The sequence below is a fragment of the Tursiops truncatus genome, chromosome 13 (assembly GCF_011762595.2).
Source record: "Tursiops truncatus isolate mTurTru1 chromosome 13, mTurTru1.mat.Y, whole genome shotgun sequence".
In the NCBI taxonomy this organism is placed as follows: domain Eukaryota; kingdom Metazoa; phylum Chordata; class Mammalia; order Artiodactyla; family Delphinidae; genus Tursiops; species Tursiops truncatus.
In genome coordinates this window covers 17,613,011-17,638,670 of record NC_047046.1, presented here as the reverse complement: position 1 = coordinate 17,638,670, position 25,660 = coordinate 17,613,011, and the positions used below count along the sequence as shown (strand labels likewise).

Below are 25,660 nucleotides of genomic sequence, written 5' to 3'. Positions count from 1 at the left end.
GAAACTTTGGAAGGTAAAGGAGAACGGAAAGAAGGAAAAAGTGACTCCTTGTTCCACGTACTAAAGACAAATTGTTTACCACTTCCTTTTGGTCTTTTTAATGCTTATATTAAGTGCTGGCTACATGCCAGGAACCGTTCTAAGGGTAGATAGACCATGAGGAAGAGGATGGGGTCACTGCCTTTGAGGACTTTTTGGTCTACTTAAAAAAATAATGTTTTATGTTTTTATGATTATTAAATATACACTGGATACAGAAAAATAGGAATAAGCAAATAAAATTTCACTCATAGGTAATCACTTGTCTACCATTGAGGACTGCAATACCATTTTAGTGTATTTCCTTCAAGTATGCTTTCTATGCCTTTATTTTTTTTTTACGTAGAAGGGCCCTTCAAGGAGACTGAGCACACTGGCATTGGTGATATGGGTGCCTGTGTACATCTTCTCCGTTGCTTGTGAATGACGTTCATGAAACTGAGGTTGTGGACTTCTACTGTCCGCAGGAAAGCATCAGTGTACTTTAGGCATAGGAGATCCAGGATAGTAGGAAAAGCTGCCGTTTAGGGTCCGTAAGGCCTGGGCCTGAGTTCCAAATCTGTCCTTTGCTTCCTGTGTGTCCCTGGGCAAGTTCCTTCACCTCTCTGGGCCTCACTTTCCTCCTCTGTAAAATGAGGCTAATAATATTACCTACTTCCCCAGGTTGTGGTAAGAAATATATATAAAGTATTCAGTAGAATGGAAACTTTTATAATTAAGAATGTCATTGTCTGTATCCTTTTGCCTCAGAAGTCACAGGCCATAAGAATAAGAAACAGACAAATCAGGAATAAATCCATCCACTTTCTTTTAGATAAAGAAACAGAGTATGGTGGACAACACATAAATTTGAAAACAGATGAAAATTTCTGAGAAAAATATATCTTATCAAAACTGACTCAAGAAGAAATAGAAAATGTAAATAGATTATAAGCATCAATGAAATTGAATTAATAGTTCAAAAACATCCATCTACTAAAATTGGGCCCAGCCAGGGACCTCCCTGGTGGCACAGTGGTTAAGAATCCACCTGCCAATGCAGGGGACACAGATTCGAGTCCTGGTCCGGGAAGATCGCACATGCCGCGGAGCAACTAAGCCCGTGCGCCACAACTACTGAGCCTGCGCTCTAGAGCCCTCAAGCCACAACTACTGAAGCCCGCATGCCTAGAGCCCATGCTCCGCAACGAGAAAAGCCACAGCAATGAGAAGCCCGTGCACAGCAACAAAGAGTAGCCCCCGCTCGCTGCAACTAGAGAAAGCCCACGCGCAACGAAGACCCAAAGCAGCCATAAATAAATAAATAAATAAATTTGGAAAAAAGCATTAATGAAATTGAATTCGTAGGTCAGAAACACCCATCTACTAAAATTGGTCCTAGACAGTTTTACAACAATTGTTGTCAAACCTTCAAGGGACAGATAATTCCCTTTGTATACAAACTGTTTAGAGAATAGAAAAAACAAAGGGAATGCTTCTTAACTCATTTTATCAGGTTATTATTACTTTAATATTAATCCAAGGTAAGAACATTAGGAGAAAGGAAGTTTATTGTCTCATTTATGAACATGGACACGAATCATAATTAAAATATTAGCAAATGAAACCCAGTAATGATTTTTTAAAAAAAATTTAGACTAAGTAGTATTTATCTTGTGACAGCTTGTCTGGTATTAGGAAGTCTATAGTTTACCATGTTAATAGATTAAGAACGAACTTAAATTTCTCAATAGGTGCAAAAAATGTATTTGAAAAGATAATATCTATTTATAATAAAAGCTTTTAATAAACTAGGACTAGAAGGGGACTTTTTTTTTAATTTATTTCTGGCTGCATCAGGTCTTCGTTGCTGCACGCGGGCTTTCTCTAGTTGCAGCAAGCAGGGGCTACTCTTCGTTGTGGTGTGCAGGCTTCTCGTTGTGGTGGCTTCTCGTTGCAGAGCATGGGTTGTAGGCACATGGGCTTCAGTAGTTGTGGCACGCAGGCTCAGTAGTTGTGGCTCACGGGCTGTAGAGCACACCCTCAGTAGTTATGACGCATAGGCTTAGTTGCTCCGCAGCATGTGGGATCTTCCCGGACCAGGGCTCAAACCCGTGTCCCCAGCATTGGCAGGGGGATTCTTAACCACTGTGCCACCAGGGAAGCCTCAAATTTGTTTATTTTGATAAAAGACATCCACCTAAAATTAATAGCACCTAATGGTGAAATGTTAGAAGTATTCGCTTCAAAGATAGGTACAGATAGAAATATCCATTAACACCCCTTCTATTCAACTTTTTTTTACTAGAGTTCTTGGCCAATGCAAAAATATGAGAAAAAGAAATAAAAGGTATAAAGACTAGAAAGAAGGAAGCAAAGTTACGTTTTTCATAGATGATATAAATGCCTATACAGGAAATCCAAGAGAATTTATGGAACCAATTAGATAATACAGCAAGATCGCTAGATACAAGAGCAATATACAAAACTTAATTGTACTCTCATAGACCAGCAATAATTGTAAAATCTAATTGGAAAAAATGCCATTTACAATATTAAGATCAGCTCCAAGTTTAGGGATAAATCAAACAAAAAACATACAAGACCTTTATGGAGGAAATTTTGAAACTTTACGGAAATACTTTAAGCCTAAATAGAGAGATATATCATGCTTATGTATGATGGGAAGATTCAATATTGTAAAGATAATAGTTCCCCCCAAATTAATACGTTCAGTATAATTCTGGAGTTTTGGTGCAACTGAAAAACTCATAGGGAAAGCAAAAGTTCATGAATAGCAAAAACACTTCTGAAAAAGAACAAAATCAGGAGGACTTGTCTTAGCCATCCTTTAAAATAAGTCATTATTTGGGCTTCCCTGGTGGCGCAGTGGTTGAGAGTCCGCCTGCCGATGCAGGGGACGCGGGTTCGTGCCCCGGTCCAGGAAGATCCCACATGCCGTGGAGCAGCTAGGCCCGTGAGCCGTGGCCGCTGAGCCTGCGCGTCCGGAGCCTATGCGCCGCAACGGGAGAGGCCACAACAGTGAGAGGCCCGCGTACCGCAAAAAAAAAAAAAAAAAATTAAAAAAAAAAAAGTCATTATTTACTTTCAAGCAGTAGTACGTACTACAGTGTGTAATATTATTGTAACAGAGCTAAACAAATAGACCAATGGAACAGAATAGAGTCTAGAGTCAGACCCACTCACAGACAGAACCTTGATTGAATGCAGAGGTGGGATTCTGAATCAAGGGAATAAATTTCACTAAAAGGTACAAAGAAATTTCTTATCTAATTGGGAAAAAAATTTTTCGATTTCTACCTCATCTGGTGTACAGAAATAAATTTCGAGAGGATTAAAACTGCTCGGAGTGAGTTGAAAGCATAAGCATAGGAAAACCCCATAAATGTGACTATGTTAAAATTTAAAAGTTATTTATGTAAAAGAGAAAAGACAAACCCCAGATTGGGAGAATATGTTTAAATATCTGTTTCCAGCAAGGGGTTAGAGCAATATTATCTACAGAGCATTTATAAATCAGTTGGAAAAAAAAAAACAAGCAAAACTATAAAAAATATGGGCAAGAGTTATAAATAGGAAATTGACCAAAAGAAAGAGAAACTTACAAGATCAATCAATATATTCTAAGGTGCTCACCTCACTGATAATCAGTGAAGTACCAACCAATATCACAGTACAAAAAAAAAAAAAATCACAGTACAGTTTCACACCCAGCAGATGGGTAAACATTAAAATATTTGCCAAAGCCAAGTGTGGACAAGTATATGGAGCAAAGGAGCTCTCACACATTCTTACTAGAACTGTAAAACAATTTGATAATATCCAGTAAATCTGAATTTTCACATACCCTATGACCCAGCAATTTCATTCCTAGGTATACACCCATTGAAACACTCATTTTTTTTAATTAAAAAAAAAAAAAAAAAAAGACCATAAAAATGTTGATTACAGCATTGTTGGTGTAGAATTGGAAACCTAAATGTTCCTAAAAAGGGTTATGAATAAATAAATTGTGATATGTTCATATCATGGAAAACTGAACAGCAGGGAAAATGAATAAACCAGAGCTAAATTTATCAATATGGATAAATCTCTCAAATATATTGGAGAACTGGAAAAATAAGTTGTGGAAGAACGTGTCCAGTGCAATACCATTATTTAAAGTATAAGTCATGCAAAATAATGCTATGTTTTTTGGGGGGTTTTATTTTTATTTTATTTATTGTTTTTGGCCGCGTTGGGTCTTCGTTGCTGTGTGCGGGCTTTCTCTAGTGTGGCGAGCGGGGGCTACTTTTTGTTGTGGTGCGTGGGCTTCTCACTGCGGTGGCTTCTCTTGTTGTGGAGCCTGGGTTCTAGGCACGCGGGCTTCAGTAGTTGTGGTGCACGGGCTCTAGAGCACAGGCTCAGTAGTTACGGCACACGGGCTTAGGTGCTCCGCGGCATGTGGGATCTTCCCGGACCAGGGCTTGAACCCGTGTCCCCTGCTTTGGCAGGCGGATTCCCAACCACTGCGCCACCAGGGAAGCCCAATGCTATGTTTTAAATGTCTGCACATATGATGAAATAAAAATGTAAAAGCCTACAGAGGACTGATGGACAGTAATTCAGGATAATAGTTACCTGAGGGGAGCAGCGGGGAGGAGGGATGGGAATGGGATGGGGAGGGGTACACCAGGGACTTCAACTGCATTTTTCTTATTTCTTTAAAAAAATCTTAAGCTACTGTGGAAAAATTCTGATTTGACAGAGCCATGAGATAGATGCTTGGGTATTTATTTTTCTGCATGTATGCTTTAAATAGTTCGTGATTGAAAAAGAGAGAAAGCAGTAGAAAATATACTTCCTTACTGATGACTTCAGGTTTTTCTCTTTCCTGTCCTCTCTGTAGGCTCTTTTTAAAATGTGGGGTTCCCCGGACAAGTACCCCAAAGACATCCTGACATACACCGAACTAGTGCTGGACCCGCAGGGCCAGCTGGTGGAGATGAACCGACTTCCTGGAGGAAATGAGGTAAAGAACTGAGTCGCTTTGCTGTACAGGAGAAATGAACACAACATTGTAAATCAACTATACTTCAATAAAATTTAAAAAAAAACGCTCACAGAGCCCAGCCCCTGGCCGGAATCACCCTTTAAAAAAATTTCCTCCTGGGGGACTTCCCTGGCCGTCCAGTGGTTAAGACCCTGTACTTCCACTGCAGGGGACATGGGTTCAATCCCTGGTCAGGGTACTTAGGTCCTGCATGCTGTGCAGTGCGGCCAAAAATAAATAAATAAGTTCCTCCTGAAGAAACAAGCCCGTTTTCTTGTGCATTCGTGTCCTCGCCAGGTGGGCATGGTGGCCTTCAAAATGAGGTTTAAGACCCTTGAGTACCCAGAAGGGCGCGACGTTATCCTCATCAGCAATGACATCACCTTCCGGATAGGATCCTTTGGCCTTGGAGAAGACCTTCTGTACCTGCGGGCATCCGAGATGGCCCGGGCAGAGGGCATCCCCAAAATCTACCTCGCTGCCAACAGTGGGGCCCGTATCGGCCTTGCGGAGGAGATCAAACACATGTTCCAGGTGGCTTGGGTGGACCGGGAAGACCCCCACAAGGTACGTCATAAAGCTGGGGTGGCAGTGTGACTGCGCTAAGCTCATGTTGTATTTTCTGTGCGGGTGACAGCAGCTCCAAGGGGGCGGACAAAATCTTGCTCTTTGTGTAGACAGCATAGATATCCATAAAGTACATAAACAGGCAGTAAAATTTCATGGGAGGGGGTGACGATTAGGAAAAAAGGTCTAAATGGGATCCTTAGGGGGACAATAATGAAAAAAAGTTATTTTTTATGTAAACACAGAGTTTATACATACTGAGCATCTCTTGGAACGCAGTGCACACCGAGGATGCAAATGTGAATGACAGCGTAATCCCTGGCCTCAGGAAGTTCTTAAAAATCATCCAGGAGACCTAGAGACACCAGCTACCATAAAAGGCAAAATGAATAGAGAAAAGCACACATCTTGTGATGTGAAAATGCAGGGGACAGAGTCATTCTGTGCAACCGGAGCATGAGTTCTCAAGGGGGTGGTATTGCCCCCGCCATGGGGGCAAAAAATGATTCTTTTCATGTAAAAAGCATACACACACACATATATGTATACATACATACACACATAAACAATATATCTACAATAAAATTTTATTGGGGGGGCGGGGGGGGTTGGCATTAAGGAAAAAAAGCTCCGTAGGGGAAAGAGAATGAAAAGATGATTAAAAAACATTAAATCAGAGAGCCCAGGAAGAAAGTGAGGTTGTATTGTAAGGACCAGTGGAAAGCACAGAGCAGACCTTCCCTTTATTACTGTTATTAACATGGTATTAACATCAGACAGGTGACTGTGTTATTAACATGGTGTTATTAACACCCCCGCCCCCACCCACCCAAACCAGTGTTGACGTTAAAACAAAACAGTGGCTGTTGAGTGCAGGAAGCTGGACTCATAGCCTTACTGAAGTATATATTTTTAAGGGAATTAAATACCTGTACCTGACTCCCCAAGACTACACCACAGTCAGCTCCCTGAACTCCGTCCATTGTAAACACGTCGAGGAAGAAGGAGAATCCAGGTAAATAACTGACCAGGCAGCGCCTTCATTTTACCTGTGGTTAATTTCAGCTACTCCCAGGGGAATCTGCCTCTTCGCCTCTGGGCTTATGACAGTATATCAAGCAGGTGGTAGCGTTTGTACAATGGGACCCCCGAGCTCCACTGGGGGCACTGATAGCTCAGACACCTGGGGCATCCTTTAGGGTGAGCCCATCCTTGTCATCCCCAAATGAGGCACGTCCTTCGCAAAAATACCACATCATGCAAGGAGAATTAGGTTGGATTCCCATAGTGTCCCCAGAGCTGCAGGTTCACATTTTGTGACCAAATTAGCCAGACTGACTCAGCGGTGACTTGGTGAGCTGGGAAGATGCCGGGAGGGCCTGCTTCGTGAGAACGTCAAGGGCAATACCGGCTTGTGGGTTGTGGGTTTTTAAAATCAGATTCTGATTTAAATCAGAATTTCCCAGGCTGAGTTTCCTGGAATGTTAGTTGGTGATTTGGGAGGATGGGAGGGAGTGAAAATTTTCCGTAGTCAAGTAAGTTTGGGAAACACTGGGTTAAATGAGATCCAACAAGCATCTTTATCGCAGGCCTTCTCAGAACATTTAATGCACTGAAATGCCGTGTGAATCCCTAATGGGTTAGGCTGTACAGTGTACTTACATGGCCACGGAATCTTGACTGATTGATTATGAACCACGTGGCTTCTCCTTGTATACCCCCATGTCTCTGTAGACCAAAGGCTATTCTAGATTGCTTCTGGAGGAATGCAGGGTGGGGTGACATTTCATTAGGACAGCCTCTGAATAGGCAAACTTTATCTTTGGTTGGAGGGGTGATGATTATCGATGCTGTACTTGCCCTTCTAGAAACTTTAGGGCCAGTCATCAGGGGCCTAGACCCCCGCCTTCATCTCACCTCCAGCTGCTTTATCACCTTCCAATCCCTCACCTTGCTTAGCCTTCCTTCCTCGGGTCCTTGGGAAACGCATCAGCCTTGGATTTTTCTGGGCTAGAGCTCAGTGTTTAACTCGCATTTGGTTCTTGAAGGTATGTCATCACGGATATCATTGGGAAGGAGGATGGCCTGGGCGTAGAGAACCTGAGGGGCTCAGGCATGATTGCTGGGGAGACCTCCCTGGATTATGATGAGATTGTCACCATCAGCTTGGTGAGTCCCCTCCTATTTTCTTTTCCGTCTCAACTTTTTATTATAGAAACTTTCAAATAGTCAAGAAAGCAAAGAGAATTGCTAATGAGCCCTATGTACTCATCACCAGCTCCAACAATTATCAACGTGTAACGATTCCTATGTCCCCAGTCCCTCTGCCCCCCTGTTCTGGAATATTCTAAAGCAAACTCCACTTATATCTTTCCATCTGTAAGTACCCCAATGTGGATCTTGACTAGATTAATTTTTTAAAAACATAACCACGGTACTGTTACACCCAACAGTATCAGTGGCAATTCTTTAATATCATCAGAACACAGTTTGGGTTCAGTTTGAAGTGTTATCTCAAAAATATCCTGTTAAGAGTTGGTTGGTTTGAATCAGGGGCCAATCACCTCTTATTTAAAAGGTACCGAGTATTTAGAAGAACTTTTGTCCAATTTTAACTGGTACTAAATGACTCTCTTCCCGCTCCCCAGTTTGGCCTTTTCAAAAATATTTTCTGTTTCTGGTAGAGTCGTAGTAATAGTACTTTTCAATGGTAAACTGTCCCTCAAGATACGATTTTTACCTTCAGTGTTGTATCTTCAGTTTCCAAGGTGGAAGATGTTGGCCATGAGTGTCTTCCTTAGGCTTGTTTTCTAGATGTCATTTAAATATGTTTCATATATATTTCAAAATAAAAAGATTTATGCATATATTTACATATTCCAAAATATTTTTATTTTGAAGAATATAAAAAGATATGTATATCTTTACATATTCCAAAAATATATAAACATATATGTATCTTTTATTTATATATATACAGACAGGCACACCTCAGAGATGTTGCAGGTTTGGTTCCAGACCTCTACCATAAAGCAAATGTTGCAATAAAGTGGATATAGCAATAAACGTCACACAGATTTTTTGGTTTCTCAGTCCATGTAAAAGTTATGTTTACACTATATCGTAGTCTATTAAGTGTGCAATAGCATTAATGTCTTTTTTAAATGTACACACCTTAATTAAAAAATCCTTTATTAAAAAAAAAATCCTTTATTGCTAGAAAATGCTAACCATCATCTGACACACGGGGTTGCCAGAAACCTTAAGTTTGTTATAAAAAAAAAAAAAGCAATATCCGTGAAGTGCAATAAAATGAGATCTGCCTGTATGTCTTTTTTTTTTTTTTTTTTTTTTTTGTGTGTGTATATCTTTTTATTTTGAAATAGTTTAGGACACACCAGATACGAGATAGCATAGGCAGGTCCTATGTACCCATCACCCAGCTTCCCCCATGACAGTATAACCATCGGACGTGATCGACATTGACGTTGACACAATACTGTTAACTCGGTGCAGACCTCGCTCGGATTTTTCCAGTTTCACACGCCCTCTTAGGCCTCCTTTGGTTGTGTGAACGGCTGCAATGTCTCAGGAGTGACCAAGCTCAGAAGAGCCACAGACATGCCTCTTGAAGCAAGAACCAGAACATTCCACTTCCGCTGTCTTTACAACACTCTTCTTTGCTAACCCCATTCTTTCTGGTTAGGAGGCCGAGGTCAGGCACCCTGAAGGAAGGCTTGTGTCACGCTGTTTGGCCTCCAATCAGGTTGCCAGTGGCCAAGCTTAGCTTCCGTTGGTGCCCAGCGGGTCCCTGGGCTGTCCCCACTGTGGGAGGTGGGGCACGTGGCCCTGGGGAATGCAGGAGGGATCCTGTCTCCACAGGTGACCTGCCGAGCCCTTGGGATCGGGGCCTACCTGGTGAGGCTGGGCCAGCGAGTGATCCAGGTGGAGAATTCCCACATCATCCTGACAGGGGCAATGGCTCTCAACAAGGTGACCTTGAAGGGGCCACTGGGGAGTGGACATGTAGGGGGCGGGGTGGGGGAGGGGTCATTTTAACTTTCCCAGTGTCCCTGATGGGGGATTTTTCTCAACATGAAACCAGTTTCATGCCTACTGATGTAAGAGCTGTTTTTCCATTTTGCAGTTATATGGGCCTCTTATGAGCCAAAAAAAATACGTACATATATTAGGCTCTTCTGGTGGAACTAACTCTGTATTACTGTAATTTAAATTTTTAAATATTTTTGAAATGTTAAAAATTATTAAAATGGCATTACACATTGCAGAAAATTGGAAAAAGACCCCCCAAAAAGTAATTTTGCTCCTACTATAATTTTGGTGTATTTTCCTCTTGTCTTATATCTTAACATGGTTAGACTCCTAGTGAGTGCAGTTTCATTCGACATTTTTCCCTGTATTAAAATGCTTTCCACATTGCTGTAAAGCCTCCATAACATAATATCTGCTAAAACCCCACTGAGGGTCTCAAAGTCCGGCCCCTGAACCGGCAGCATCACCTGGGATCACATAAAAATGCAAATTCTCAGGCCACACTGCAGACCTGCTGCATCAGAAATGTTAGGTAGGGTTTTGCTTTGGAGTTGACTAGAGTAATCAGCTGGATCACTGGTTCTCAAATTGTGCTACATGTTGGAATTTTCTGGAAGTTAAAAAAGAAAATACCAAAGATTCTGATGTAATAGGTCTGGGTACAGCCGGGGCATCGGGACTTTTGAAAGCTCCCAGATGATTCTAACATGCAACCAGGGTTGAGGACCACTGAGGGAGATGACTTCCGAACAGGTGGAAGGGCCCCGGGCCGGGCAGAACCTTGCTAACCCTGCCATGTCAAAGCAGGTCCTGGGCAGAGAGGTTTACACATCCAACAACCAGCTGGGCGGCGTGCAGATCATGCATTACAATGGTGTCTCCCATGTCACCGTGCCGGATGACTTCGAGGGTGTTTGTACCATCCTGGAGTGGCTGTCCTATATGCCAAAGGTGCAGTATCCCCCCCTGCAGCTAAGAGCCTGGAAGACTCTGTTGTCAAGTTCATTTGCCAGGTGGTGTGGGAAACAGGGAGCACTAAAGATGTGTCTGGGTTTAATTTTTCTTTACTCCTCCCTCCTTCCCTCTCTGATACCAAGCCCTGTACTTGCTGTTCTTTGCTTTTTTTAAAATGCCACTGTAAGGATGCTCTCTGTCAATCCTTTAGAAAGAGGTGGCAATTTCAGTGTGGGTGGACATGTGTTAAATGTGGAATGATGTATTTAGTGAATTTAAAAACAAAATAGAGTTCTTACAACTCCTACACCAAGACCAAGATTTAAGAGTCATCACTAATATTTGCTGAGCACTTACTAAAGCCATTATGTGAAGCCCTTTATCTTCATGATGTTGTTAAATCCTCACAACAGCCCTATCGGAGAGCTGCTATTATTATTACCACTTTACAGATAAGGAAATTGAGATTTAAAGAAATGCAGTACCTTGTCCAAGGTAATATAGCCAGTAAGTGGGTGGAAACAAGCCTCTAAAATGCACATGCCATCCTGTATGACAGTTACTAGCAAACTAATTACCCTGAATAATACAGCTAGAATTTTACACACAAGGTGCTTTGAATTTTAATGTCAAACATCAACCACTTTAATATTTATTTTTAAATCTTTGTTTGTTAATCCCACAACTCAGAAAGTTAATTGCTAAATATCCTCTTTATACCCAGGGAAATAGTTTATACTATTTACAAAAAAATAATTTACAAAAAAATAATTTTTGTAATAATAATTACAAAATAATTTTGAAATAATTTACAAAAAAAATCACCTCTGTACTATTTCCGTGTCATTGTAAATTCTCTAAGGGAATAGTCGATGGTTGGTGCCTGAACAAACAGAATAAAAGGCTGTTCTCGAACAACAACAAAAACTAGGTGGCATTTCCTCTCATCAAAAGAGGTAACATTGGACAACAGAGAATCCTCAAGCTTTGCAGTCAGGCTCGATTTGATTCTTGGCTTCCTCCTCCATAGTAATGAGGCCTCAGGACCATCTCTTAATCTTCCTGAGCCTCGGTTTCCTCATCTGTGAAATGGGAGTAACAATAGCACCCACCCCAGGGTGTTATCGTGATGGTTAAGTGACATGATGTGTCGAGCCCGGCGCTTACTAGCCCCCCCTCACCAAATGCTACTCATAAATGTGATGATGAGCTATTTGAGGTTGAGCTTCTGCCACGTAAGCAGGCATCACCACCAGAGGAGGAGAGGAGGGCAAAGAGCAGGCTGCAGATGTTACTGACAAGCACAGAGGACTGAGTTGGAGACCTGGCTTTCTTTTCTAGGATAATCGCAGCCCTGTCCCAATCATCACACCCACTGACCCCATTGACAGAGAGATTGAATTCCAGCCATCTCGCTCACCCTATGACCCCCGGTGGTTGCTTGCAGGAAGGCCTCACCCAAGTAAGTTCTAAAGGGCTTTGCCTGAGACCTGGGTCTTGGGGCTTCTTTTCTGCACCTGGGATAAAGGAACGTATCGATAGAAGCACTGTTACTTGGTCAGATATCCCAGAGGGATACACCAGAGCTCGAATGCAAAGGGGGTGGAGGAATGGAGATTTTTCTCTAAGCTTTTCCTGAGCTATTGACCAAGAAGGGGTGGAAACAGCCTCCGGTTTCTGGAGCTGATGGATGGAGGTGAAGGGTAGCAGAGGTCATGGCCTCCCTCCCCAAATTTCCCCAAATGTGGTAACGTAGGTGAAAACTCTGGTGCTGTGACATCAGGGTTTCAAAGAGAAGAATGCTTCTCTCTCTCCCTCTCTCTCTCTCTTTCTTTTTCTATTTGGCTAAACCTAATAAGGTGATTCTCCATGAGTTTACTCAGGACCAGCAACTTAGCCTCTTCTGTCCCCACGTTTGCAGATTCACGTGGCTAGGTGTGCACTCACAGGTTCAAACACCCCCGTGTGCACCCACGTGCTTTCACACACACAATTCTCTCTCTCTCTCTCTCTCTCTCTCTCTCTCTCTCTGAAAGGGACAGGTAGGCCTCCTGGAAGGATTTGATTACATTCGGAGCAACCAGAACAGGAAAGCTGAGCCGCCCCTGTTACCACAATCCCGAGTCTAGAATTTCACACGCTGTCCCCTTTAGAACTTGGCCTCCCCATCCAGCTGTGTGGGGCAGGGGACGTGCTGCCAGGAGCGTGCCAGGCCTTGCCAGCAGAAGAAGCCCCAGGCCCTGCTTCTCCCTCTGCCATTTCTCTTGGGCTCTCTCGCCTGCGAGCACTGGCTTTATCTTGATTTAAAAAACGCCTGATACATTACTGACAGTTTTCTCCGGCTAGTCAGGCCAGCCCCCAGGCAGACACTGAGGCTGGGCTGCTTTGTTCCCAGAAGCCCAACCTCCCGCTCCTGCAACTTGAGATCTCTCGTGCTACCTGGCACCTCGTGTCCAAACTGCAGTCATTTACACCGTGGTGTGGATTCCTGGCCCCACGTCCTCTCCAGGGATGGCTGCAATTGACATCATCATATTCATTCTCTCTCTCTCTCTCTCTCTCTCTCTCTCTCTCTCTCTCTCTCTCTCTCTCTCTCTCTCAAATTGAACACTTTCTTCCCAGTTAAATGGTTTTGAAGCTGCAGCCACCATGTCAGGGATGAGTTTTTGGGGGCAGGTGGTCCCTTCTTGAAATCCTACCTTCTGAAAGCATCCATCAGCTCTCTTTGCCTCTTGGGAAGAAAAGGCAGAGACGGTGATTAGGGTCTCCTTGTCTTTGGCCTTGACAGGAGTTGATGTATATAGTTGGATGTTCTATATGGACTGAATTCCTGACTTGCTGTATTTTTTGCAGCCCTGGTTTTGTGTGTTGGGGGGCGGGGGAAGGGTCGGTATCTGTGTAGTTTTCCAGGAAAAAAGGTATTTGGGCTGTCAAGGTCAGGCTGTCCTTAGAGAGACGGGAGAGCAGCCAGCTCCTCCAGGCGGATGCTGGGGGGCCCTTATCAACCCAGCCCCTGGCCTGGACTTCTGCCCTTCTGCCCACAGCCCTGAAGGGATCCTGGCAGAGTGGATTCTTCGACCAGGGCAGTTTCAAGGAAATCATGGTGCCCTGGGCCCAGACCGTGGTCACGGGACGAGCAAGGTAACCCTGAGGATGGGGCAGGTAGCACACACCTGGCCTCCCCAGGTATTGGGACTCCCAGGTACAAAGCCAGGGGTTCTTTCCTCCTAGGTGGCCCCTAGGGACCCTTTTTTCCTGGGCCCAGGATTTTCTGAAAGAAAAGCCAGTGGGGGGCAGGGGGCGTGGTTTTCTGGGTGATGAACTTCTTCATAAAGTCTGGGTTTGTCTCTGGCTTTAGGCATCTCAGCCAACCTCTTGCTGGGGGCCAGCACCATTGTCCCTCGTGTCTGCCCCTGGGGCAGGGCTCCCTAGCCAGGGGGGCCATGGACCCCTTTGGGAATCAGAAGGTGGTACTCCCCCCGGAAACTGCGCAGACAGTCAGAACCGTGAATTCCCATTTCAGGAGGGCCACAGGCAGGAACCCCTGTTGTAGACCATAGCTGGCAGAAGCCTTAAATGCTTGAATGCTTTGAAAGCGGAGCCTCTCATTCCTCAGTGGTGTAGCCCGTATCTTTTTGGATCACTCCAGCTGCCCAAAAGTTCCTCTTTATATGGAGCCCAAAGCAGCATCCTCATAATTTACCACTCAGATTCCTGACACGATGTAGTTGCTTCCAGTCCAGGTTTGGAGTTGGACCTGAGCTCTGTCATTCACCCTCTCTGGGCCTTTACATCCTCATCTGTAAAATGGGGCTAATAATTCGACACCTCCCCCACCCCAAAGGATTGTTGTGATGATTAGAAGAGATAACATACGTTAGGCACTTAAAATATAAAAAAGGAGTTCCCTGGCGGTCGAGTGGTTAAGACTCCACGCTTCCACCGCAGGGGGCGCAGGTTTGCTCCCTGGTCAGGGAACTAAGATCCCGCATGCCACACAACGCGGCCAAAAAATTAAAAAATAAATAATAAATAAAAAGCTTTTAAAAAATCATAACCACTCCACATGTGGTAGCAGCTCCCATCACTGTCATTATTGTTGTTATTATTTACCTCCCTGCAATTACTATGAAAATACTAAGCCTAGTATTAGAACTTAGCTGCTTCCCCATAAGTGTTTTATTTTTTTTAATATGTTTTTTAAACATGAGATAAAATCTACTCCTCCCTCCATAAGGAAGCTCTTTATCTGAAGACTGCTCTCCCCAAACCTGCCTCATACAACTGTTGGGAGTGTAAATGAGAGTAATTAAGCGCTGCATGTGGCTGGGGGCAGCCAGTGGTAAGCGGTGATAGATGCCGATGCCACGGACTCCCCATGACTGAAGCTCCTTCAGGCTCAGCATCCCTCAGCCCTTTTCCAGATGTGACGTGGTGTCTGGACCCACGCTGTCCACCATGGTAGCTGCTGGCCACAAGTGACAGTTCAAATTCAGATGAGTTACAGTGAAAGAGCATGACATATTCAGTTCCTCCACTGTCCCTGCCGCATTCCAAATGCTCAGTGGTCACGTGCAGCTCGCGGCTGCCACACTGGTCAGGCAGGTGGAGAACGTGGCCATCATCAAGGAAAGTTCTAGCGGACAGTGCTGCCCCCGTCCCTGCACTGGCCTGACCCTCCCCCCAAACATGACCGCTGTTGCCCCAACAAGGTCACCCAGAGGACCTTGCCAGCCTGCTAGTTTGTGAGGCTTTTCACTGCTTTGGGGCTGCTGCTTTGCCTTCCGGTAGAATAACCTGCCAGACTGAAAACAGCACTGTCTTCTGTATGCCCTCATCCCGGCCACCCAGGACCCAGCCCCTATGCCCGTAGACTATCACGTGTAGAATACCAGCTCGGGCTGGCTGGACCCACCGGTCCCCGAATCTGCCTGGGATGCTGCCCAGCGCCCCAGTTCCCTTGTGCTCCACCTTGCAGGCTGGGGGGGATCCCCGTCGGAGTGATCGCTGCAGAGACACGGACAGTGGAGTTGGCTGTGCCCGCGGACCCTGCCAACCTGGATTCCGAGGCCAAGGTTAGGGGCCAGGGAGCTGGGGCTGCTATTTTCGTGTTGTTTTGGGTTTTTTTTAATTGAAGTGTAGTGTACTTACATTATCATATTCATTTCAGGTGTACAGCACAGTGATTCAGCATTTTTATAGATTATGCTCCATTAAAAGTTATTACAAGATAATGGCTATAGTTCCCTGTGCTATACAATAGATCCTTGTTGCTTATCTATTTTATACATTGCAGTTTGTATCTCTTAATCCCATACCCTTAATATGCCCCTCCCACCTTCCCTTTCACCTTCGGTAACCACTAGTTTGTTTTCTATCTGTGAGCCTGTTTCTGTTTTGCGTATATGTTCATCTGTATTATTTTTTAGATTCTACATATAAGTGATATCATCCTGTGTTTGTCTTTCTCTCTCTGACTTATTTCACTAAGTATAATATTCTCTAGGTCCATCCACATTGCTGCAAATGTCAGAATTTCATTCTTTTTAATGGTTGAATAGTATTCCACTGTATATATATACCACATCTTCTTTATCCATTCATCTGTTGGTGGGCACTTGAGTTGCTTCCATGTCTTGGCTATTGTAAATAGTGCTGCTATGAACATTGGGGTGCGTGTATCTTTTCAAATTAGTGTTTTTGTTTTCTTTGGATATATACCCAGGAGTAGAAGTGCCGGATTGTATGCTAGTTCTATTTTTAGCTTTTTGAGAAACGTCCTTACTGTTTTCCAGAGTAGCTGCACCAATTAACATTCCCACCAGCATCGTACGACGGTTCCCTTTCGTCCACATCCTCACCAACATTTGTTATTGTAGACTTTTTGATGATAGCCATTCTGACAGGTGTGAGGTGACATCTCACGGTAGTTTTGCTGGGGCTGCTGTGTTGGCTGGCTCAGCTGACAAGGGTGGGTCCTAGGTGGTCACACGTCTGTCTTTCCCGCTCAGAGACTCAGGGGAGCCCTTGGCCCTGGGGGGGCTTCAGCACACTCTATGGGGTGCATAATGCTCTGCACTGTCTTCCTCAGAGGATGACGGGTCCCTAGGAATCCCTCCCACCTCCAGCCCCCATCGCTGTTGCTATTTCTAGGGTGGGCCACACCGCATACTGGGAGGAGTTCAGAAGTCAGAGGGCAGGTCCTCGGACCCCACTCAGTGGCCTCTTCTAGCTTGTGCCTGTCAGCGGGCAACGGGAACCTCCCTGGGCTGCAGCGTGAGGGTCACGTGTCTGAGGGTTACAGACGAGCTGTTGGCTAGGTGCCAACTCAGATCAGACTGCCTGTCCTCCGGGGTGGAGTGTGCGGCCGTCCCGTGTTCCGGGGCTGCCCTTGCACAGAGGAATCGGACCCGGGCCACTCTGTGTTGCAGATAATCCAGCAGGCCGGCCAGGTGTGGTTCCCAGACTCGGCCTACAAGACGGCGCAGGCCATCCAGGATTTCAACCGGGAGAAGTTGCCCCTCATGATCTTTGCCAACTGGAGGGGGTTCTCCGGTGGCATGAAAGGTAAAGTGGCCTTCCTTGTGGGTGCCCTGAAGCCTCGGGGTCGGCACTCAGGACAGCCCCCTCGGGGTCCCACCATCACTTTAGCTCAACTCCCCCAACCCTGAGCCATTCAGGTAACGCTGCCCGTTTTACAGTTGAGGAACTGAGGGTGCCTGGTGTGACTTGCTAGAGGTCACGGTCACACCAGGAGTGGCAGGGGAGGCAGGGGCGGCCCCGGGAAGCTGCCCAGTGACCTGGGCTGTCACCTCCCCGCTTGGTAAGATGGGGAGAAGGCGCCTGCCCTCCCCAGGGGGCTGCTGTGAGCATCAGTGACCTGACAGTCAGGCAAGTGCTTCTGAAGCCACCAAGCGCATTTCAAGATACAGTGACCATCAGTGGGATGTTGAGGAAAGAGCCGGACGGGGGCGGCAGACCTGGTCTGAATCCTTGCTGGGTGGGTGACTGCTCCGAGCCGCAGTTTCCTTCCTCTATGAGGGGAGTAAGAATAGGACCAACTCAAGGGCCAAGGTGAGGACTCGCTGAGCCCATCACTGGCACGTGGTGTTTACTCTCAGTTTGATTATGGTGGATTTTGTTATGGTGCTGTTGTTACCATGTGGGGTGCCTGGTACTGGATGGACGCCTCTTGGTAGAGAATAAGGACCATCTGCCTGTGGACAGGAGGGAAGGGCCTGTGTTATTGTTGGGGAGGATTCTGTTCTGGGAATAGTGGGACAGGCCAGGTGCATCTCGGAGTCAGAGCTGGAAGGAATCTTAGAAATCGTTCTGTGCCTCCTTTTCCAGGTGCGGACACTGAGGCCCAGGAAGGGAGGGGGACCCGTCCAAGGTCCCGTGAGCACTTAGGGAGCAATCTGTGCCTGGGCCGGTTCCTGCCTCTCGGCCCAGTGAGAGTCTTTCCGTAGCGCTGTACAGCCTCCCAGCTGACCACGCTCTCCCAGAACCCCCAGGACAGCGAAGACCGGGGCCTGCAGTCACCTCACCGGGCGGCTGCCTTGCCTTTCAGACATGTACGACCAGGTGCTGAAGTTTGGAGCCTACATCGTAGATGGCCTCCGGAAGTACAAACAGCCTGTCCTGATCTACATCCCGCCCTGCGCGGAGCTCCGGGGAGGCTCCTGGGCGGTCATGGACACCTCCATCAACCCACTGTGCATAGAAATATACGCGGACAGAGAGAGCAGGTGGATGCGCCACCCCCAACCCACCTTAGCCTTTTCTTGTTCTCACTCCCAGTCCTTAGGCCCCATCACCTTTGAGCCACTGGTTTGAGGATCACAGGGGTGTTCTGAGTTTCTGAAGGGACAGAGAGCCTCCAGTTTTACCAATCTGAAACTAGCATCCAGTGTGCGACTGGATGGTCTCAGTAGAATTAGTGGCTGGAGCCCAGAAGTGGTGGAGGAATTGTCTCTTCTCTCATCACTTATACTCACCTGCTTCCCAAGGAAGTTTGCAATCAAATTAAGAAAGACCCAAAGCATCTGAGCTTCCTGGCAGCCAGGATGAAAAGGGAAATATGACCAGTCATCTAGTTCTTACTAGACTCTGAGTCTCTCCCAAAGCTCTTCTGTAGAGACTGGGTTTTTTTCAGTTTTATATAACCCAGGGCCCAGTACAGTGCCTGACTCCTAGTGGGTGCTTGGGAAATACTGGCCAAACAAATGACTGAATGAATACTTGCATGAGAGGATACCAGTTCTTCAGGGGAGAGAAACCTTCTTGGCACTTTTTTTTTTTTTTGAATCAGGAATTCATCCCAGGAACTTTACAGAAAGAATAATTACAATAATACTTGCAACTCAGTGTTTGAGTGCCTTCAAAATGAAGACTATGCCAAATGCTGTGTAGACTCTAAAGGCTTCAAGAGTAGTTCTGCCCAAAATATAGATAGGCACCTTCTTCCTGTGTCTATTCCCTTATTCATTCCTTAATCCAATGAATATTTATTAGGTACCTCCTATGTCTCAGGTGGTGGGTTAGGCATTGTGATATGGTGCAAATGAGCCAAACCTGCCCTGCCTTCAGTGGCCCTAGACCTTCATGGAAGGCTGCTGAGATCACCCTCCCGGAAGACTCAGGACGAGAACAGCCTTGAATGGGGCCATCATTAACTTTTCACTCTGGCCACCAGGAAGCTCAGAGCTACATATAGTATTGCTCAGGGTTTCCAAGCTATCAAAAGAAAAGGGGGCAGGGGGAGCCTGAGGGGTGAGTGAGAGAGTTGGGAATGAGAGGGTCACTCATACCTTGGATCCCTCCGTGTGCCTTTGTGTGCTTTAAAGAGATCAGAAACAGTACCCTGGCCCTAGGAGAGCAGAGATTAGGAAGGCCACAAAGGACTGTGGCTGAAGAGCTCGAGGCTTATGTTGTTCTGGAGAAAGTCATAGGCTCTTGGAGCTGAAAGGGCCTTCCAGAGTTCAGAATAGTCCATTCCATTTTTTACTTTTTGGCCTCACCATGAGGCATGTGAGATCTTAGTTCCCCGACCAGGAATCAAACCCGCACCCCCTGCAGTGGAAGCACGGAGTGTGAACCGCTGGACGGCCAGGGAAGTCCCAGAACACTTTATTTTAAAAGCTGGTTTAGTTCTTCATTCTATGGATGTAGAAGCAGATGACCAGAGAGGGGAAGTGACTTGCCCAGGGTCACACGTGAGTCAATGAAAGAGCAGAGGACTGACACCAGATTTCCTGGCTGTCTTGCCTCCCCCTGCCGTGTCCTCTGGCTGTCGCTTGCTGGGGGACACCTCACACACCACCACCCCTGCTGCTGTTTTTTTCAGAGCGAGTGTTCTGGAGCCAGAGGGAACAGTGGAGATTAAGTACCGGAAGAAAGATCTGGTAAAGACCATGAGAAGAATCGACCCAATTTACCAGAAGCTTGTGGAACAGCTAGGTGAGTGGGTCTGAAATGAATCACTTCTCAGAGGTCAACAGAGGCTCAGCCCTCTCATTGCTGGAGGTTTCTGGTATGTTAAAAATAGTGAAGACATACCAAAACACAGCAGCAAAAATTATGAGATATTTTAAATGTTCACATACAGTGTATCAACTCCTTTAACATTAAAAAATATACACTATGCCTTAGTGAATGTATTTCTCGGCACACACAAGATATAATAATTGAAGTATTTCGAGCCAATAAGAAACATTAGAATTTTGGTAGCAAAATTACCCTTTAGAATTTTTCCATCAGACATATTTTTGTTTGAGTGACAGCTTTGTTTCACTTGTAACTTTAGGTGTAATTCTCTTTAAAAGTCCATGTTAGGTGTCAATGTCTTTATAACTGATAACTGATCTGTGTCATCATAAATTCACAGGATTTATGATGATGGTGATGACGGGTGTATAATTTCTTTGATTTGGTATCAGGGTAATGCTGATATCACAGGGCGAGTTGAGAAGTGTTTCCTCCTATTTTCTGAGTTTGAATTGGCACTATGTCTTTAAATCTTTGATAGCAGGTTTCTAACTACAAATTCAACTCCTTTATTATATATAGGAATGTTCAGTTTAATCTGTTTCCTCTTAGGTGAGCTTTCATAGTTTGTATATTTCAAGGAATTGGTCTGTTTCATCTAAATTATCGAATTGGCATAGACTTGTTTATAATATTCCCCCTTAGATTTTACCATATATATTACAAATGGTAACTGATAGTGTCCTGTAAGCACAGCGGGCCTGATAAAAGGGGATAAATTTGAAGTTGCGTGTTGAATGCTGTCTTGCAACTCTGGGTGCATTTTTGAGGCTGCACGAGCGACTTGACTTCTGGGCATTATCAGAGTTAAAGCTGAGGCCTGTCTTGCCCACCCTGGTTCTTGCCCTTGCCTGCAGGAATGTCTGAGCTCTCCGACAAGCACCGCAAGGAGCTGGAGGGCCAGCTGAAGGCCCGGGAGGACCTGCTGCTGCCCATCTACCACCAGGTGGCGGTGCAGTTCGCCGACCTCCACGACAAGCCCAGCAGGATGTTGGAGAAGGGTACCATCTCTGTAAGAGCCTGCAGCTCTAGGGTCGGCGCGAATGGCCCATCCTAAGGTCACCTGGTTTCCAACACACAGAGGATATTTGGGCTCAGGGCTTTGGGATGAGTCAAATGCCACACGTTAGAATCACCTGGGGAGCTTTAAAACAAAAAAATCCTAGTGCCTAGGTGGCTTTCCAGACCAATTAAATCAGAATATGGGTGGTGGGAGTGGGGAGAAGCCAGACATCAGTATTTTTTTTTTTCAGATCCCCAAGAGATTCCAATAAGTAGCCAAGTTTGGGAACCACCAGTCTAACCTCTGTGTGTGTTTAGAACTGCAGGTCCAGATTTGGGAACCATTGTTCCCACCCTGCATTCACCCACCACTGACCATCACAACCCCGCCCTATTGCCCTGTCCCCACGAGGACATCCCCAGTCCTGCTCCCCCTGCGTCCCGTGCTCCTTCCTACCTCGCCTAAGCCCTCCGTACCTCTGGTGAGCCCGTGTTCTGTGTCTGGAGGTGGACGTGGGCGCCAGGTTTGTTCTCCAGGAGAGGCAGCCTAGAGACCTGGCAGTGTCCTGCCTCTGCCGCCTCTCCAAGCCTCAGTTTCCCGGCCTGTAAAATGGGAATGGTCCCAGAGCCTTCCCCAGCACAGGGCCGGGCCCCGGCAACCTCCCGAGTCCCCCGCCCCACCGTTTCTGGGGGCTCAGGCCCGGGGCTTGTCCACAGGACATCCTGGATTGGAAGACCGCCCGCACCTTCCTGTACTGGCGTCTGCGTCGCCTGCTGCTGGAGGACCAGGTCAAGCAGGAGGTCCTGCAGGCCTGCAGCGACCTCAGCCACGTGCACGTCCAGTCCATGCTGCGCCGCTGGTTCATGGAGATGGAGGGGGCCGTCAAGGTCCTGGGGCAGAGATGGGTGGACTGGCAGGCGGGGGCCCAGGGGGGCCCGAGGGGGAGCCCCGCCCGGCAGGGTGTCCCTCCCTGACGCAGCCTCTGTTCGCTCCCCAGGCCTACCTGTGGGACAACAACCAGACGGCAGTGCAGTGGCTGGAGCAGCACTGGCAGGCGGGAGAGGGGCTGCGCTCCACCATCCGCGAGAACATAGAGTACTTGAAGCGAGACTCTGTCCTCAAGACCATCCGAGGGTGAGTGCCCGCCCCGCCTGCCCACCCACCTCTTGGACTTGTCAGCGAGCGCAAAAGCCAGGACTCGTGTGACAGTGACCACAGCAGGAAGAGTGTTGGGCGCTCTGGGTGGTTGGCTGCCCCCCGCCCCAGGAATGGGAAGGGGCCCTGCACAGGGATCTGGGGCTGCCGTAGGGCCCATTGAACTCAGGAGCAGGAATGACCTCACCCTTCTTTCCCCTCCCATGCAGCCTGGTTCAAGAAAACCCCGAGGTGGCCGTGGACTCCGTGGTGTACATATGTCAGCACGTCAGCCCGGCCGAGCGGGCCCAGATCATTCACCTCCTGTCCACCATGGACAGCCCGGCCTCCACCTGACCCCGGTCCTGCCGGCCACTTGCAGGTCCACGGGCAAGAGAAACCGCACTGATCTGCTGACTGCAGGCCCTCGCCTGCACCTTGGGAATTTGCTTTTTAAAACTGCTGCAAGGCTGCTGACCCCCAAGTCGCTCCTGTTTAATAAAAGTCTCAGAAGTGGCCCCTTCCAAGCAGAAATCACCTCCTCTCCATTGTTGGCAAGTCTGTGTTTTGTCTCTTAAGACATTTTGCTGCGTCACTGAATTGAATTGAACCCAAACACCCCAGTTTCCAGCCACTTTCCGGTGCCTGCTTTGTGGGATCCAGGTGTTCTTTTTAGGCTCATTTTATATCAGAGCATAGAATCTTATTATTATTATTTTTACTCTGAGACCAGCTCATGATGTAATCATCTTATAGCAGCATAACAAAGCAAGAAAAATAGAGACAAGACAAGAGAAAACCTATTTTTGTAATGGTGCTTATTCGGATCCTGTTGCGTCACCCAGGAAAGGGTATGAATGATTTTTTATTAAGAGCGTAAAATGGTATTTTGCTCCCCATGTGGCCCCTAGTAGTGAATCACTAGCAACGTCCCATTACCAGGCTTAGTTCTCTCATTAGCAGAGAATTGCATAGCCGTAGGTTCAAGGGCATTGGGAGACTTCTTTTATGTGATTCACAGCCCTCTGCCTGCCCCTTCCCTCCGAGGAGGAAAGGACGAACCCTCCCATGTCCTGGAGGGTGCATGAAGAGGCAGGCATCCTCCAGCCCAGGTTGGGAGGACAAAGAAGAGAAGGAAAGCCTTCTCCAAACTCGCAGCCCATCTTGCTCACAGGTGTCACCACTGTGCTTGCTATCACCTGCCTTGGAGGGCCCTTTGGGTCACCTTCACTGTTTCGCCTCTTGCCTCAATGTCCGTCGGTGGGATCTGGCCCTGACGGACAGAGCTGTTGGTTCCCGAGGACTGGAGCACGAGGACCACACTGATTCACTCAGGGAGGGCTTCGCGCTGCATCCGCCAGTACCTGAAGGCCGCACAGCATCAGGACCTGCGACCCTTCTGGCCCCGTCCATCTGTCCCTGGGTGCCAGTGATGGGAGGGAGTTGGCCACCCTCCACTGCTGTGATGGGCAGTTTGAGGACACCAAACATTACACCTGTCCAACTTGGAGGCCAGCGAGGTTGCCCGGGGAAGCCCCTACAAGCTGGGATGCTGGAGGATGTTTGAGGCCGTCGGCCAATGACAGCTCTGGCCGATGAAAGTGGTGTGGGTGCAGCGAGGGGTGGGAGAAAGATAAATTAGCCGTTGTCGCATCCTGAGACTGGAGGGGGCAGGGAAGAGTCCATGCTGCTTTGGGAACTGAATGCTTTCTGTTGGGGGGAGGCCCTGCTGGTTTGGGAGGGATGATAAGTCGATGACTAGCTGCTACCCAGGAACAGTGGGCGGAGGAACCTGCCGGGAAATGTGTGGAATGAATAATTTTTTGAAGGAAGTACTTTGACCTTGGCTTATTTGGACCAGAGAAAGCAGGCCGCCTCACTGGGGAATCACTGCCCATTCTCCGACAACCACTGAGATCTTGTGCAAGCCCCCATCTCAGGAGGACAAAGCTCTGATTTGACTTCCCCTCCCGAAGGCCACCGGGGGAGCGGGGGACCACTTCATGCTTGCAGCTCAATTTCAAACATGGACGCAAGCTGCTGTCTGCCGGCAGCTGAACAGACTTTCCCTGATGGGGTCGACTTTTCTTCCCTCGAGAGACTTAGCACAGGCGCCTCCAGGGAAGGGAGAAAGGATCAGACCCCTGAGTGTGCACAGAGGCCTGGGTGGGCAGCCCGGGTCTAAACTGAATGCTCAGGGTGACGGCAACTGGCCACCTCCAGTGCCCTGGCCTCGTCCCGTGCAATCCCATGAGCTTTTGAGGTGGATGCTACAATTCTGTCTACTTTCTGTCTCTCTGAACTTAGCTATTCTAGGTGCCTCATAGAAGTAGAATCATACGGTATTTGTCTTTTTGTGACTGGCTTATTTCATTTCGTATAATGTACTCAAGGTTCATTTATGCTGTAGCAGGTGTCAGGATTGCCTTCCTTTTTGAGGTTGAACAATTCCATCATTATATAGATCACATTTTGTTTATCCATCATCCGTCGATGGACACTTGGGCTGCTGTGAATAGTGCTGCTATGAACATGAATGGCAAATATCTGTTCGAGTCTCTACTTTCACTTCTTTTCTTTTGGGTGTATTCCCAGAGGGGAATTGCTGGGTCACGTGGCCAATCTGTATTTAAGTGTTTGAGGAACAGTCGCCGGTTTCCGTGGGGCAACACCATTTTACATTCCCACCGTCACTGCACGAGGGTTCTGATGTGTTCGCATCCTCATTAACCCATGTTGTTTTCTGTTTGTTGTTTTTTTATGGTAGCCATCCTATTGGGTGGAGCCTAGAAGCCATTTTAACTCAAAAGACATTGAACGTTTTTCCTTGCATCCCTCAGACATCTTGGGCGGGATGTACAGACCCCACCAGCGAGCCTGTAAATTCCCAATTCCTCTGCCTCCGCTTCCGCTGCCCACTCAGTTGCTCCTCCCCCGGTTGCCCTGCCTCCCTTCCTTCCGCCAATGAAGTTTCCCGTGTTTCAGCTGCCTATTTAGTCTTTGCCCTGCTACCCCTGCACTCGGGGGACTGTGACTCTGGAGATGGAAGGTTCAGCATCTGTACCCAGAGGAACGGCATCGGTACAACCAGCATCCTCCAGAGGCACCACCTCATCTCCTACTTCTGACCTTTTATCCTTCCTCTAACCTCCACCAGCTGCCTTTCAGGAGCAAACACTACACCAGGCAGTACGGTGCCGTGGAAGGGGCCAGGAGATCTACAGACCCAGGGTTAAATCCCAGCAGCGTAACCTCAGAGTTTTGGCTCCTTTTTATTTTATTTATTTATTTATTTATGTATTTTGCGGTACGCGGGCCTCTCACTGTTGTGG

General features: G+C 46.9%; 1 protein-coding gene across 13 annotated transcripts in view; it reads left to right on the top strand.

Moving 5' to 3' along the window:
- The window catches only part of ACACB (acetyl-CoA carboxylase beta), a 139,890-nt gene extending 115,000 nt beyond the window's left edge, over positions 1-24,890 (top strand). For 10 of the 13 annotated variants that reach the window (XM_073790211.1, XM_073790216.1, XM_073790215.1 and 7 more), the window contains 16 exons: positions 4,928-5,050; positions 5,369-5,638; positions 6,556-6,653; positions 7,687-7,807; positions 9,521-9,631; positions 10,499-10,642; positions 11,987-12,107; positions 13,690-13,786; positions 15,624-15,720; positions 17,077-17,212; positions 18,216-18,393; positions 19,992-20,104; positions 21,049-21,203; positions 21,911-22,081; positions 22,192-22,328; positions 22,559-24,890. In XM_073790211.1, coding sequence (XP_073646312.1) covers positions 4,928-5,050; positions 5,369-5,638; positions 6,556-6,653; positions 7,687-7,807; positions 9,521-9,631; positions 10,499-10,642; positions 11,987-12,107; positions 13,690-13,786; positions 15,624-15,720; positions 17,077-17,212; positions 18,216-18,393; positions 19,992-20,104; positions 21,049-21,203; positions 21,911-22,081; positions 22,192-22,328; positions 22,559-22,685 — 2,199 coding nt within the window. In that variant the 3' untranslated portion in view covers positions 22,686-24,890. The other 3 variants (XM_073790219.1, XM_073790220.1, XM_073790221.1) reach the window with 3 other exon arrangements.
- Positions 24,891-25,660: the final 770 nt, after the last annotated feature.